The sequence below is a fragment of the Natrix helvetica genome, assembly GCF_964273705.1.
Source record: "Natrix helvetica genome assembly, chromosome: 7".
NCBI classification, from domain to species: Eukaryota; Metazoa; Chordata; class Lepidosauria; order Squamata; family Natricidae; genus Natrix; species Natrix helvetica.
In genome coordinates this window covers 6,939,986-6,955,870 of record NC_138558.1, presented here as the reverse complement: position 1 = coordinate 6,955,870, position 15,885 = coordinate 6,939,986, and the positions used below count along the sequence as shown (strand labels likewise).

Here is a 15,885-nt window from a genome sequence, read left to right as displayed (position 1 = left end):
TTCTCTGCCTCCCGAGTCCCAGCTGATCGGGAGGAAATGGAGATTTTACAGTATCTTTCCCCTGCCACGCCCACCAAGCCACGCCCACCAAGCCACACCCACAGAACCGGTAGTAAAAAAAAAAAATTTGAATCCCACCACTGCTTCAGTGATGGCATACTCAAAACTCTGGAAGGCAAGCCGTCACATCTCTTAATAGTCTTAATTCCTCCTTATTCTTAAATTGGATCTCCCTCTGAAAAGCTTTTGCAGGTTACAGATTGGCAGAGTTGGAAGGGACCTTGTAGGTCATCGAATCCAACCCCCTGCCCAAGCAGGAGACCCTACACCATTTTTGACAGGTGGCAATCCTGTCTCTTCTTGAAAGCCTCCAGGGATGAAGCTCCCACAACTTCCGAAGGCAACTTCTGTTCCATGGGTTGATTGCTCTCACTGTCAGGAAATTCCTCCTTATTTCCAGGTTGAATCTCTCCTTGGTCAGTTTCCATCCGTTATTCCTTGTCTGGCCTTCAATACAATACAATAGCAGAGTTGGAAGGGACCTTGGAGGTCTTCTAGTCCAACCCCTGCCTAGGCAGGAAACCCTATACCGTTTCAGACAAATGGCTATCCAACATCTTCTTAAAGACTTCCAGTGTTGGGGCATTCACAACTTCTAGAGGCAACTTCTGTTCCACTGATTAATTGTTCTCACTGTCAGGAAGTTTCTCCTCAGTTCTAAGTTGCTTCTCTCCTTGATTAGTTTCCACCCATTGCTTCTTGTTCTACCCTCAGGTGCCTTGGAGAATAGTTTGACTCCCTCTTCTTTGGGGCAACCCATGAGATATTGGAACAGTGCTATCATGCCTCCCCTAGTCCTTCTTTCTATTAAACTAGAAAGAAGGACTAGGTAATTTGGAAAATAGCTTGACCCCTTCCTCTCTGTGGCAGCTCCTCAATTAAAGACTGCTATCATGTCTCCCCTGCTCCTTCTTTTCATTAAACGAGACATACCCAGTTCCTGCAACCGTTCTTCATATGCCGTTTAAGTGTTGAAATATGCTATCAGGTCCCCTCCTTTTTTTGGACTAGACCTACCTAGTTCCCTTAGCCATTCATCCCTCAGAATAGAGCTGGAAGGGACCTTGGAGGTCTTCTAGCCCAGCCCCCTGATCAAGCAGGAGACACTATACCATTTCAGAAAGTGACTGTCCAGTGTCTTCTCTTGGGACTCTGCCTTAGGATCTGGAGAAGAAATGGCTAATGGTGAGGTCGTCAGAGCACTCAATTGCTCGTTTATGAATCAGTGGCTCGATTTGGAATCGCTAATTCCGTCTTTGGAAAGCCTGAATCAGTTCAGAATATTGATCCGAATCAATTTGATGTTTCAGTGAAGCATCAGACTGGGTTGAATTGATTTTCTGAAATGTTTTGGGAGGGAACAGATTTAAAAGATCCTCCACTGTTGAATTGATTTTGAAGTACCCAATTTAGATGTACTTTTCAATTTGATTTAAAGGTAAAGGTTCCCCTCGCACATATGTGCTAGTCGTTCCCGACTCTAGGGGGTGATGCTCATCTCCGTTTCAAAGCCGAAGAGCCAGCCCTGTCCGGAGACGTCTCCGTGGTCATGTGGCCAACATGAATCAATGCCAAAGGTGCACGGAGCGTTGTTACCTTCCCACCAAAGGTGGTTCCTATTTTTCTACTTGCATTTTTACCTGCTTTCGAACTGCTAGGTTGGCAGAAGCTGGGATGAGTAATGGGAGCTCACTCCGTTACGCGGCGCTAGGGATTCGAACCGCCGAACTGCCGACCTTTCTGATCGACAAGCTCAGCATCTTAGCCACTGAGCCACCGTGTCAATTTGATTTAGGTTCACCCAATCTTGCTAGCTATGTATGATGGCAACTGGGTACATTTCTATCTGTCTTCCCTTTATTTAGATTTAAAACTATCCTGCATTTTACCGAAGATAAAAACCCTAAAAGTGCATTCTAAATATATTACCTTACATCTAAATCCAGACCATTCAGGTAGTCCTCGACTTACGATGGTTCGGAATTGCAATGGCACCAAAAAAGTGACTCACAACCGTTTTTCACACTTACAACCGTTGCAGCAGCTCCATGATTATGCCATCAAAATTCAGACGCTTGGCAACTGACTCATATTTACGACGGTTGCAGTGTCCCGGCCTCCCCTGATCCCCTTTTGCGACCATCTGACAAGCAAGGTCAATGGGGAAGCCAGCTTCACTTAACAACCGTGCTACTGACTGCTTAACAACAGTGGCAAGAAAGGTTGTAAAACAGGACAGCATTCACTTAACAACTGTCTCGCTTAGCAACACAAATGTTTGAGCTCAATTATGGTCATTGAGATCCTTCAATCTGTCTAGAATCACCTCCAGTGATCAACAGACTTTCAATTTAATTTAACTTTAAACAATTCAATTAAACAATTGAATTGTTTAATTTATTGCAGAAAAGGACAAATCTACTTTCCTTGGAGTGATTAAACTGTATAAAGTTGCAGAAATGATCAAACGGCTAACGAAGTCAGATTCCACCAGCATATGGAGACAATTTGAGAAACAGAAATTATACATTTGACTTCCAGGAAGTAAAACGTTTAACTGTTGCTTAAAGCTTTTTTTCTCTTTTCTTCTCCTTTTGTGCATATTTGGACTGTCTGATTACGGGCCAGAAATCCGAGCTGGAGAAGAGATGTAATTCAAACAAATCAAAATATGATTCATTCTTAAAGACAACACCGAGGGGAGATAAGGGGAAATGTATTTTTTCTTGACTAGCATCATTTTAAGGGCAAACTCCAGAGAGCACAGATTTTCTCAAAACTTTGGGCATCAAGCTGTAGGAAGTTAAAACTCACCCCCTCTTCTAGAAAAATGAAATATCCTGGAAAATATTGAAAAGGCAGAATATTATATTTCCCTGGATAAGAAATGGAGAAACATGTTTTTAGGCAGGAAACAGACTCACTCTTAATAGCCCCCACCTTTGTCAATGAGTCATTAAAATGCCTGAGCTAGTCTACTCTACATAACAAAGATAGGATTAACCCTCTGCAGAAACTCACCACATGGCATCTGGGAACTCAACCAAACTTGGGACTCAAAAGGCACACAACCTACAAAGTTAGCTAAGACCAGTGTCTTTGTCGCCACTTGGAGCTGAACCCAGATGGACATTTCTTCCAACAATTATTCACGTGCTTTCATCACTGGTCCATTTTATTTATGGGCTTATTAGTCATTATTATTGCAGTGGTGTGGTGGCCTAGAGATGAAACTCTCATCTCACCAGTGACGTGCGGTGAGGTTTACGCCTGGTGAGGCTGGTGACGTCATCAGGAAGGCGGGGAATGGGACCACGTGTGCTGGAAGCTGAGGCTGCCTCAGCCTCCCGCACACGTGATCCCATTCCCCGCCTTCCTGAGCGTGTTCCGCCGGCTCGCGCTCCGCAGTCCTCGAAAGCGACTAGGGAACGACGAGAACCTTCCTGCCTCTGCTGGACTTTGCAGTCCAGCAGAGGCAGGAAGGTTCTCGTCGTTCCCCAGTCGCTTTCGTGGCTTCGTCATCTGGGAGCGCCGACATTTCTGCCTCCGCAACTCGCGGGCGCGGACGGACGGACGGAGGTAGGCAGAGTGGCGCCGAGGCAGTCCGGTGGGCGAGCGACCGAGGACCTCCATCACTCGCTCGCTCGCTTTCGTCCGCCCGGACCGTCTCAGCGTCGCTCTGGCTACATCCGTCCGGCCGCGCCCGGGAGCTGCGGAGGCAGAAATGTTTTCGGATCTCCTGGATGACGAAGCCACGAAAGCGACTGGGGAACGACGAGAACCTTCCTGCCTCTGCTGGATTTTGCGCATCGTTCCCCAGTCGCTTTCGTGGCTTCGTCATCCGGGAGCGCTGACAACATTTCTGCCTCCGCAGCTCCCGGGCGCGGCCGGGCGGATGTATATAATATTATAATATTTTATATATATATATATATATATATATATATATATATATATATATATATATATATATATATATATATATATATATATATATATATATATATATATATATATATACATACATACATACATACATACATACATACATACATACATACATACATATATATATATATATATATATATATATATAATATTATATACTATTATTTCATGAAGAGAGGTGAGGCTCTGCCTCCCTTGCCTCCCCTGACCGCACGTCCCTGCATCTCACAATCACAAGGCTGTGAGTTCAGTCCTAGGTAGAGGCAGATATTTCTCTCTCTGGGTACAGTGAGAATTTATCTCCTGAACAAAATGTCCAAAAAGTTCAAGAAAGGGCTATTGTTTTAGCTTCTGGCCAACCTCCTCTCTAAATTAAAAGGAAGTCTGAGAAATTGTGTCAACTTATTGGAGTTTGATAAAGGGTGGACCGGTAGTTGAGCTACTGTTAACAGCTCTGCTTAATCACATATGCTTAATTTGTAGGAAGAACGGTTGCAGGAATTGGCTGTGTCTAATCTAAAGAGAAGGACTAGGGAGACATGATAGCAGAATTCCAATATCTCAGGGGTTGCCACAAAGAAGAGGGAGTCAAGCTATTCCCCAAAGCACATGAGGGCAGGACGAGAAGCAATGGGTGGAAACTAATCAAGAAGAGAAGCAACCTAGAACTGAGGAGAAATTTACCAGTGGAATGGCTTGCCTCCAGAAGTGGATATGCCATCACTGGACTGAAAAGACTGGACAGCTATTTATCGGAAATGGTAGAGGGTCTCCCGCTTGAGCAGAGGATCTGACTAGAAGACCTCCAAGGCCCTTTCCAACTGTTATTCCGTTTCTCTTAAGCGAATCCATTAGAAGTACTGTAAGGTAAAGGTTCCCCTCGCACATATGTGCTAGTCGTTCCAGACTCTAGGGGGCAGTGCTCATCTCCGTTTCAAAGCCGAAGAGCCAGCGCTGTCCGAAGATGTCCCTGTGGTCATATGGCTGGCATGACTAAATGCCAAAGGCGCACGGAACGCTGTTACCTTCCCACCAAAGGTGGTTCCTATTTTTCTACTTGCATTTTTTACGTGCTTTCGAATTGCTAGGTTGGCAGAAGCTGGGACAAGTAATGGGAGCTCACTCCGTTACGAGGCGCTAGGGATTTGAACCGCCAAACTGCCGACCTTTCTGATCGACAAGCTCAGCGTCTTAGCCACTGAGCCACCGCTTCCCCTTAGAGGTACTGTAGCACAAACTAATTACTTGAAAAGCACTGTGGGAACAATCATCCATGTAATTTAGACACAGACTTTCTTTCTGTCTCCCACTCCCTGTGTGTGTGTGTGTACAGGTGTGTAAATGACTCTATTGTTCAATCCTGAGAGTTATTGTGAATCTAGTGTAGGAAGTCAGCACCCACCCCTCTCCTTGGAAAATGAGGTATTTTAAGAAATATTAAAAAGGCAGAATATTTCCCCCTAAAAGGGAGGCAGAAACTCTCTCACACACACCCTTTGTCAATGGGCCATTAAGGCCTGGGCCAGTCTATTCTACATAACAAAGATCTACCTCCTTCAGGCAGAACCATAATAGGAATCTCAAAGCCCTTTCGTTACATCATCATCACCCAGCAAGAGTCAACCAAGCCTGGGACTCAAGATAGCCTACAGAGTTGCCCCTGCAGGGCCCCAATGGGAGTCTGACAACCAATCAGAACACAAGCTCAAATCCAAAGTCCAACCGAGGGCATACAACCCAGGGACTCTCAGCATCTCTGCCCCTCTTTGCCCAGGATCTCAAACCATGTGGTCCTGTCCATCATCAACAAACCTTCTTTCCAAGCAACCTCCATGAATCCAGTTTCTTTTTCCCCACTTGGAACTGAGCCCAGAAGGAGATGTTTTCCGACACCGAAAGTTCTTGCCTCTCGATGGTTGTGCTTTTGTAAACCTGGCATAGAACTCTAATCTGTGATGCTGGCCGAAATGTCAAGTCTGCTTTTGTGAAGTGTAACTCTTTGTGGAGGATATGTCTCTCTCTCCTTTGGTTGTTCTGATATCGCCAAGGGCGAATGGAATGAGTTATTTTATCCAGCCTGCTTCTGATAACAACTCCAGCGTCAAATCTTTAAGCCATGCAGTAAGAGTGACATCTGGTGGACTTTCCATGAATGTTATGGAGACAGGGTTGCCTGTTGAATGCTCCTGGGGAGGAACACTGTGAAAAACTATACTAAAAAGCAGAGACATCACCCTGCCAACAAAAGGGTGTATAGTCAAGGCTATGGTTTTCCCAGTTGTATGGCTGCGAAAGTTGGAGCATAAGGAAGGCTGAGCGCCAAAGAATGGAGGCCTTTGAACTCTGGTGCTGGAGAAGACTCCTGTGAGTCCCTTGGACTGCAAGGCGATCCAACCGGTCAGTCCTAGAGGAGATCAACCCTGGCTGCTCTTTAGAAGGCCAGAGCCTGAAGAGGAAACTCAAATGCACCTAATGAGAAGGAAGGACTCCCTGGAGAAGAGCCTCATGCTGAGAACGATGGAGGGCAAAAGAAGAAGGGGACGACAGAGAAGGAGGTGGCTGGATGGAGTCACCCAAGCAGTCGGTGTGAGCTTGAATGGACTCCAGAGGATGGTAGAGGACAGGAAGGCCTGGAGGAACGTTGTCCATGGGGTCACGATGGGTCGGACACGACTTCACAACTAACAACAACATGGAAACAGGGAAAGGGCAAAAAGAAGCAGCTTCTGGAGGTTTTCTAACTCAAATATGAGATTTTGAGCTGGCAAGATATCCATTGAAAATCAAAAGTTATTTAATTTCAAGTTGGTTCAGGTTGGGGATGTCCAGTTTAGTGAAAAGAAGGACTAGGGAGACATGATAACACTGTTCCAATATTTGAGGGGGTGCCACAAAGAAGAGGGGGTCAACTTAGGGCTGCCACAACATACTCAATGCATCTTCTTCTTCCTATTTTCCCTACAATAAGCCTGTGAGTTGGCCGAGAGAGAGAATGAGTGGCCCAAAGTCACCCGACTGGCATTCGTGCCTAAGGCAGGGCTAGAACTCACAGTCTCCTAGTGATTGGCCCAACGTCAACCAACCGGCTTTCATGTATAAAGCAGGATTAGAACTCACAGTGTTCTGGTTATTGGCCTAAAGTCACCCAGCTGGCTTTCATATATAAAGCAGGACTAGAAGTCACCATCTCCTGGTGATTGGCCCAAAGTCACTCAGCCACTTTTCATGCCGAAGGTGGGACTAGAACTCATGATCTCCTAGTGATTGGCCCAACAGAGGGATAGAATCAAGATCATGTGAAGTATTGATGCCGCTTTATAATGCCTTGGTGAGGCCACACTTGGAATCCTGCATTCAGTTCTGGTCGCCACAATGTAAAAAAGATGTGGAGACTCTAGAAAGAGTGCAGAGAAGAGCAACAAAGATGATTAGGGGACTGGAGACTAAAACATATGAAGAACGGTTGCAGGAACTGGGTATGTTTAGCTTAAGAGAAAGAAGGACTAGGGGAGACATGATAGCAATGTTCCAATATCTCAGGGGTTGCCACAAAGAAGAGGGAGTCAAACTATTTTCCAAGGCACCTGAGGGTAGAACAAGAAGCAATGGGTGGAAACTAATCAAGGAGAGAAGCAACTTAGAACTGAGGAGAAATTTCCTGACAGTGAGGGCAATTAATCAGTGGAACAGCTTGCCTCCAGAAGTTGTGAATGCCCCAACACTGGAAGTCTTTAAGAAGATGTTGGATAGCCATTTGCCTGAAATGGTACAGGGTTTCCTGCCTAGGCAGGGGGTTGGACTAGAAGACCTCCAAGGTCCCTTCCAACTCTACTATTGTATTGTATTGTATAACATCAACCAACCGGCTTTCATGTATAAAGCAGGACTAGAACTCACAGTGTTCTGGTGATTGGCCCAAGTCACCCAGTTACTTTTCATGCCTAAGGCGAGACTACAACTCACCATCTCCCAGTGATTGGCCTAAAGTCACCCAGTTGGCTTTCATGCCTAAGGCGGGAGTAGAATTCATAGTCTCCTAGTGATTGGCCCAATATTCCACCAACCGTCTTTCATGCCAAAAGCTGGACTAGAACTCACCATCTCCTGGTGATTGGCCTAAAGTCACCCAGCTGGCTTTCATAGATAAAGAAGGATTTGAACTCACAGCCTTCTGCTTTCTAGCCCAGGGCTTTGACCACTGATCCAAACAGCCTCTCTCTCTATGGCTCTCTTGGACCCAAAAGCCAAGAAATCCAACTAGTTGGATTTCTGCAAAATACTCCCTACAGGGACGCAGTGGCTCAATGGATAAGACGCTGAGCTTGTCGATCAGAAAGGTCGGCAGTTCGGCGGTTCGAATCCCTAGCGCAACTTAACCAAGTGACCTCCCATTACTTGTCCCAGCTTCTGCCAACCTAACAGTTCGAAAGCATGTAAAAATGCAAGAAATAGGAACCACCTTTGGTGGGAAGGGAACAGCGTTCCGTGCGCCTTCAGCATTTAGTCATGCCGGCCACATGACCACAGAGACGTCTTCGGACAGCGCTGGCTCTTCGGCTTTGAAACGGAGATGAACATCGCCCCCTAGAGTCAGGAACGACTAGCACACATATGCGAGGGGAACTTTTAACTTTAAATACTCCCTAATCCCCATTTTTGAAGGACATCCTAGAAATGCAATCCTTCTGGTTTTTTTTTTAAATAAGCAAATAATGTAACCCTGATCAGAGGAGTAGAGAATGTCAAGAGTCTCACATTTCTTTTTATCTGCCTCTGGGCCACTCCGAAGCCACTCAAATGTCAAGATAACCTTTAGCAGATAAGGTGGGGAAGGGACGTTGGGTGATCCCAGCAGAATACATACCAAAGAATCAAAGACAGCCGCTTTTGAAAAGGCCCGACAGGACATAAAAGCATCCGTCTCTGCGATAGAAAAATCAAGGAAACGCAGCAGCTACAGAACTCAAACAAGCCCACAATGGTGTTGAACAATGTGAACAAAATAAGGAATCCATTCAATTTGTAGGTCACTTTTCTCTGACCTGATGAACGCTCTGATATTATAGTCAGGTCTTCTGGAATCGTTGTGAGTTAAGGTAGAAATAGCTGCAATCACAAAAGGCACACCAATCGGATGGAAATTAGCAGGATGGCACAACACTATTCAGGTTATTCTTATCTTGTTTTTCTAAGCAAGGACAACAGCGTCCCAATGGATTATTCTGTTATCTGCCGGGATGTTTCAGCTGAAATGTTTCCTTTATCTCTTGTTAAAAAGTCAAGAATTGACTGCCAAGAACGAATCTCAACTTCTTATTTCGGCGGTGTCAAATTGCCTGGGCCAATGCAATAGGAATAGGAATAGAACAGAGAAAATGAATGGAATGGAATAGAAGAGAAAAGAGAATAGAAGAGAGAATAACATAGAATAAAGAAGAGAAAAAAGTGTAGCATACAGAAGAGAATAGAGTAGAATAGAGGAGAGGGGAGGAGAGAATAGAATAGAGAAAAAGAGTAGAAGAGAACAGAATAGAATAGAAAATAGAAGAGAATAGGAGAAGAGAAAAGAAGGCAAGGTAGAATAGAATAGAGAGTATAATAGAATAGAGAAAAAGAGTGGAATAGAAGAGAATAGAGTAGAAGAGAGAAGATAAGAGGAGAGAATAGAATAGAATAGAGAGTAGAATAGAATAGAGAAAAAGAGTAGAAGAGAAGAGAATAGAAAATAGAAGAGAATAGGAGAATAGAAATAGAAGAGAAGAAGGCAAGGTAGAATAGAATAGAGAAGAGAGTAGAATAGAATAGAGAAAAAGAGTGGAATAGAAGAAAATAGAAAATAGAAGAGAATAGGAGAAGAGAAATAGAAGAGAAGAAGGCAACGTAGAATAGAATAGAATAGAGAAGAGAGTAGAATAGAAATAGAAGAGAGTAGAGTAGAATAGAAAATAGAAAATAGAGTAGATAATAGAGTAGGACAGAGAATAGAATAGAATAGAATAGAATAGAATTCTACTGTTACTGTGTTTCTCAACTTTGGCAAACTTTAAAATATGTGGACTTCAACTCACAGCATTCCCTAGCCAGCATGGCTTTGCTAAGGAATTCTGGGAGTTGAAGTCCATATCGATTAAAGTTATCTAAAGTTTCAAAATACTGATCCACATTGTTCTGCAGGACTTTCTTCTGAGGTCCAACTTTTATGACCAGCCACAGTTTGCTTTGTGTCAAACCCTAAATCGTGGTTTACAAAGCATGAGAGGCCCTGCATTTACCCTGATTTAAGCTTGCAACAATTACAGCTAGTCCTAGATTTACAACTCTGCTCATTTCATGTTACAACGGCACTGGAAAAATTGACTTACGATCATGTTTCACACTTATGACCGTTGCAGCATCCCCATGGTCACGTGATTTACATTTGGATGCTTGGGAACTGACTCACATTTATGACGGTCGCAGTGTCTCCCGGGTCATCCGATCCCCTTTTGCGACCTTCTGACAAGCAAAGCCAATGGGGAAAAACAGATTCACTTAACAACCGTGTTACTCATTTAACAACAGCAGGGATTCACTTAACAAAGGTGGCAAGGAAAGTCATGAAATGGAGCAAAAGTCGCTTAATTTCTCACTTAGCAACATAAATTTTGGACTCAATTGTGGTCGTAAGTTGAGGACTATTTGTACACGCAGCGAATGGCACCCTCCACTCGTTGCTTAGTCCCGTGCAAAGAGGCTTGAGCTATTTCCGTGCCTGAACTACCTCTCCCACAATCCCTCGCGGCAAGGCTGTGGAGAGGGGAGGGGTCCTCTTTCCTAGGCTTAGACACTTAAATGCCTGATTGATTTTCCTCCCCAAGCTCCCACGCCCGGGCAAGAAAACGGCCGTCCTCGACAACGCACGACTATCCCTATTGTTCTGTATGGAGCTTGGAGAGGGGCAAAAAAAGAAACGAGAGGCCGCTCCTTTCAGGCGCAAAGGAAACAACCCTCCGCGCGCTCTAAGACGCATGCGCGAAGCGGTCGGAGGAGGAAAACCCCCGAGGACCCGACCGGAAAAGGCGGACCCTAGCGCCATCCCGCTTCCCCCCCCCCGCCCCTTGTCATTGGCGGCCCTGCTGGAGGCAGCGCGGGGACGGCGGCGATGTCTTGCTGCGGAAGCGGCGCCGGAGGGCTCGGCCGCCTCCTTCTGCTCCGTAAGTGTGTGTATCTGTGCGTGTGCGTGTGTGTGTGTTTGTGTGCGTGTGACCAGCCGAACGGGGGCGGCGGCGGGGTCACGTGACATGCCGACATGGCGCCTGCGGGGGATGGGCGGGTCTTCTGAGAGGGACTACAAAGCCCATCATACCCACCCACCCCACGCGACCATTTCAGGGCGAGACCGGCTGGGGATGATGGGGGTGGGTGGGGGAAGTAGTCAAAAAAAAAAAAGGGCGAGGGAAGGCTAGGCAGAACTTGGGAAAGGGACTACCTCCCCCATCATCCCCAGCCGGCTTCATCCTAGCCGTGGGTCCAATTAAGGTTGGGCGACAGGCCCTCCCCCCCCCTCCTGCCAGCCTGGCTTTCCCCCCTCCTCCCCTTTTGCCCTGGACTACAACTCCCATTATCCCCAGCTGTCAGGGCTTCTTCTGTGACCCCTCACCCTTTTTTTTTTACTTCCCATCGTTCCCGGCCGCCCAGGGCGAGGGTCGTTTTGTGGGGGAGGATCAAGGTGTCCCATCCAGGAATCTTAAGGGCCTGAAGTGACCTTAAACCAAGAATACATGAAAATGGAATCAATAAAAGTGGAATCAATAAAAGTGGAATAAACAAAAATGGAATCAATAAAAAACAAATAAATAAAAATGAAATAAATAAAAATGAAACAAATAAAAACGAAATAAATAAAAATGGAATAAATAAAACCGGAATTAGTAAAAGTGGAATAAAGAAAGATGGAATCAATAAAAAATGAATAAATAAAAATGAAATAAACGAAAAAGGAATAAGCAAAAATGAAATAAACAAAAACGAAATCAGTAAACATTGAATAAATGAAAATGAAAATGAAATAAAAGTGAGATCAATGAAAACCTCTTGCAGGGAACTCCCTGAGCCCTAATTTCTGCTAAGAGTTTAGGCCGCCTGTGACCTTGTGGCCTCCTTGCCTTATTAATTGCTACTAGGTGGTTTTTCTGCTGGGAAGGAACAAATTCCGTCCATTCAGATTAGATGGAATCTATCCAGAGAGTTAAAATTTGGTGCGAGGGTTTAAGGCACCTGGTTAAAAAGCAGGTGATGGGTGAGTTCTAGTCCTGCCTTGGCTATGAAAGCTGACTGGGTGATTTTGTGCCAATCACCAAGAGATTGTGAGTTCTAGTCCTGCCTTAGCTATGAAAACCGGTTGTTACTTGAGCCAATCACCAGGAGATTGTGAGTTCTAGTCCTGCCTTAGCTATGAAAACCGGTTGTTACTTGAGCCAATCACCAGGAGATTGTGAGTTCTAGTCCTGCCTTAGCTATGAAAACCGGTTGTTACTTGAGCCAATCACCAGGAGATTGTGAGTTCTAGTCCTGCCTTATGCACAAAAGGCACCTGAGTTGATTTTGGGCCAAACACCAGGAGACTGAATTATAGTCCTGCCTTAGCCATGAAAGTTAGTGGGTGACCTTGGGCCAATCACCAGGAGTCGGTGAGTTCTAGTATCGCCTTAGTTATGAAACCCATTTGGGTAACTGAGCCAGTCATTCATTCGCTCTCTCTCTCAGCCCAACCCACCTCACAGGATTGTTGTTATGGGGGAAAGAGGAAGTGGAAGGTCTGTGTTCATGGGTTATTTGTAAAAATAATAAAAGATGGGATATAAATAAACGTTTTTCATTGAGTAAAGAATGGATGTAGGAGACACAGTGGCTGAGACATTGGGCTTGTTGATCAGAAAGGCCAGCAGTTTGGCGGTTCGAACCCCTAGCGCCGCGTAACGGAGTGAGCTCCTGTTACTCGTCCCAGCTTCTGCCAACCTAGCAGTTCGAAAGCACGTAAAAATGCAAGTAGAAAAATAGGAACCACCTTTGGTGAGACAGTAATAGCCTTCTGTGCGCCTTCGGCATTGAGTCATGCCGGCCACATGACCACAGAGACGTCTTTGGACAGCGCTGGCTCTTCGGCTTTGAAACGGAGATGAGCAACGCCCCCTAGAGTCGGGAACGACTGGCACATACATGCGAGGGGAACCTTTACCTTATGGGCAGAATTGACTTGTGCTCACTGCCTGTAATGTTTGATAATTTCCCTTTTCTCAGTGTGGGTCCTTAACCTTTTAATAGCAGTTTTGACATTTGTTTTAAAAAAAACCACAATAACTTTCTGTTTCAACTGGGAAAGATGCAAAGGTAGTTTCTTTTTCTTGGGAGGGTTCTGTGAGTTCTAATTCTGCCTTAGGCATGAAAGCCAGCTGGGTGACTTAGGACCAGTCTGTCTCACCACATGATTGCTGTTGTGAGGAAAATAGGAGGAGGAAGGAATATTAAGTACATGTGTAGCCTTGACATGCTTTTAAAACAATAGGCAAGAAAAAAAATCTAATAAACAAGCAAATATCTAATTACTGCAAACTTGAGCTACTTTTGGGCTGCAGGCTGTATGCAAGTCCCCCTTTGGGATCCTTAAAATAACTAGAATAGGACAAGGATGAATGTATGTATATGTATATATACTTTATTAAACAATAAACAATATATATTGTTTATTGTGATTGATTTGTTGCTGGGGGGATCTTTAATGACATATTTTTGGAGTATAAGACGCACTGGAGTATAAGACACAGCAAGATTTTGAAGAGGCAAATTTAATAAAAAAAGTTTTTGCACTCTGCAGATCTCCCCAAAACGGCCCTTTTTTCCGTTTTTTGTCAGAAAAAGGGCATGCATAGCCTTTAGAAGGCTTGTAGAATGCTCCTGGGGCTGGGAGGGGGGCGAAAACGGGCAAAAAGCGAGGTTTTGGGAGGCAAAAAAAATGCTGTATTCAGTGTATAAGACGCACCCAGATTTTCACCCTCTTTTTTGTGGGAAAAAGGCGCATCGTATACTCCGAAAAATACGGTAATTAAAAATCTTTCCCTGGTTGCAAAAAGAGTGGTCTTACTATGTTGCTGGAAACAGAATAAGAGAATAACAGAATTGGAAGGGACCGTGGAGGTTTTCTAGTCCAACCCCGTGCTCAAGCAAGAAACCCTATGCCATTTCACACAAAAGGTTGTCCAATTTCTTAATCACCTCCAATGTTGGAGCACTCATGATTTCTGGAGGTACGTTGTCCTACTGATTATTGCCATTCCTGTAATTATGGCTTCTTTTATTAGGGACTAGCTGATAACCCGGCATTCCCCCGGGTATTTATTTATCCTAAGCCTGTATTAGGCAGGAAAAAGCCTGATTTCGGCCACTATTAAATTAGTTACAAATATTTTCCCTGTGCCCCCAGAAGCATCAAGGAAAGTGGGAGCCCCCTTGCGGAGTACTGTGAAGGCGTTACCATGGCAACTCCGCTGTGCTGTACAGTAGAAGCCATTTTACAGCAGTACGGTAGAAGCCATTTGAAGGCACAACAGGCTGTATCTTAACATAACACACACACCGAGGGGCGTTAGGGGTGTCTTACCCCCACAGTATTTGTTTCCAGAGAATAAGTCATCTGTGTACCAAGTTTGGTTGAAATTGCTCGAGGCGTTCCAGAATACAGAGAGAGAGAGAGAGAGAGAGAGAGAGAGAGAGCCATTTTTATACAGATAGATTGATTCTTACACATGTTCATAGAGAGGTTGTATTTTGCTTTCTAAGTTTGGGGCGTCTTGATTGTCTAAACCTCTTCACATGTTCTGAAATGACCTTTTGGGTTCTACATCATGGATCCTTAGAAACTCTGTAAAATTGTTTCTTTTGGGAAAACAGCAGGATTTTCGTTTGAATCCTGGGAGATCTGTCATAACCCAAATAATCTGCAGAGAACAAGAATCAGATACTTTCATTGCTAGAATTGCGATGAGTTGATATCTGCCCTGTGTGGTCAGCTAGTGTGTGTAACTATCCTCACAAAAGTGTGTTTTGTTTGCAGACGGGGCCGGGCACTTGATAAAAGTAACATGTAGTAAGGCAATTCTGCTTGCAAAGTTTAGCTTGGGTGTTCCTTCTGTGCAAACTAGTACCACTACCCTGGCTCCTTCAAAACATTTAACTCCTATGTGTTTGCACTTATAAAATGCAAGTAGAATTGTCAATCTGTGCAGGAGAATCTCAAGAGTTCCATTTTTACTCACTTCACTCTCAGTCCTGTTGACCTGCATTCCTTCTCTTCCTTAAACAGCAAATGTAATAATGCAATATGAAGTTCAGTTCCCGGCTAAGTACTAAGTAGAGCAAAGGTATGAGTCTTAATTGCTCTGTAATTCATTAAACAAGAGATAACTACTTGCAACAATAATAAGCTTTGGGTGACACCCAGTATAGCAGAGGTGCTCAGGCTTGGCAACTTTTTAAGATTTGTGGACTTCAACTCCCAGAATTCCCCACCCAGGAAGTCCACAAGTCTTAAAAGTGGCTAAGGTTAGGCACCCTGCAGAATTCTGGGAGTTGAAGTCCACAAGTCTTAAAAGTGGCTAAGGTTAAACACCCTGCGGAATTCTGGGAGTTGAAGTCCACGAGTCTTAAAAGTGGCTAAAGTTAGACACCCTGCAGAATTCTGGGAGTTGAAGTCCACAAGTCTTAAAAGTGGCTAAGGTTAGACACCCTGCAGAATTCTGGGAGTTGAAGTCCACAAGTCTTAAAAGTGGCTAAGGTTAAACACCCTGCAGAATTCTGGGAGTTGAAGTCCACAAGTCTTAAAAGTGGCTAAGGTTAAACACC

At 44.6% G+C, this 15,885-nt stretch overlaps 2 protein-coding genes across 2 annotated transcripts in view; one reads left to right on the top strand and one right to left on the bottom strand.

Annotated features, from left to right (window-relative positions):
• ADAMTS3 (ADAM metallopeptidase with thrombospondin type 1 motif 3) overlaps window positions 1-10,376 on the bottom strand; it is a gene marked incomplete at its 5' end in the record, with an annotated part of 158,537 nt that extends 148,161 nt beyond the window's left edge. The window contains one exon of the mRNA XM_081960285.1: window positions 10,371-10,376. Coding sequence (XP_081816411.1) covers window positions 10,371-10,376 — 6 coding nt within the window. The remainder of the gene's footprint in view (window positions 1-10,370) is intronic.
• Window positions 10,377-11,042: 666 nt separating this feature from the next.
• Window positions 11,043-15,885, top strand: part of SUCLG1 (succinate-CoA ligase GDP/ADP-forming subunit alpha) — a 25,261-nt gene continuing 20,418 nt past the window's right edge. Inside the window, exon 1 of the mRNA XM_081960430.1 lies at window positions 11,043-11,201. Coding sequence (XP_081816556.1) covers window positions 11,150-11,201 — 52 coding nt within the window. The 5' untranslated portion in view covers window positions 11,043-11,149. The remainder of the gene's footprint in view (window positions 11,202-15,885) is intronic.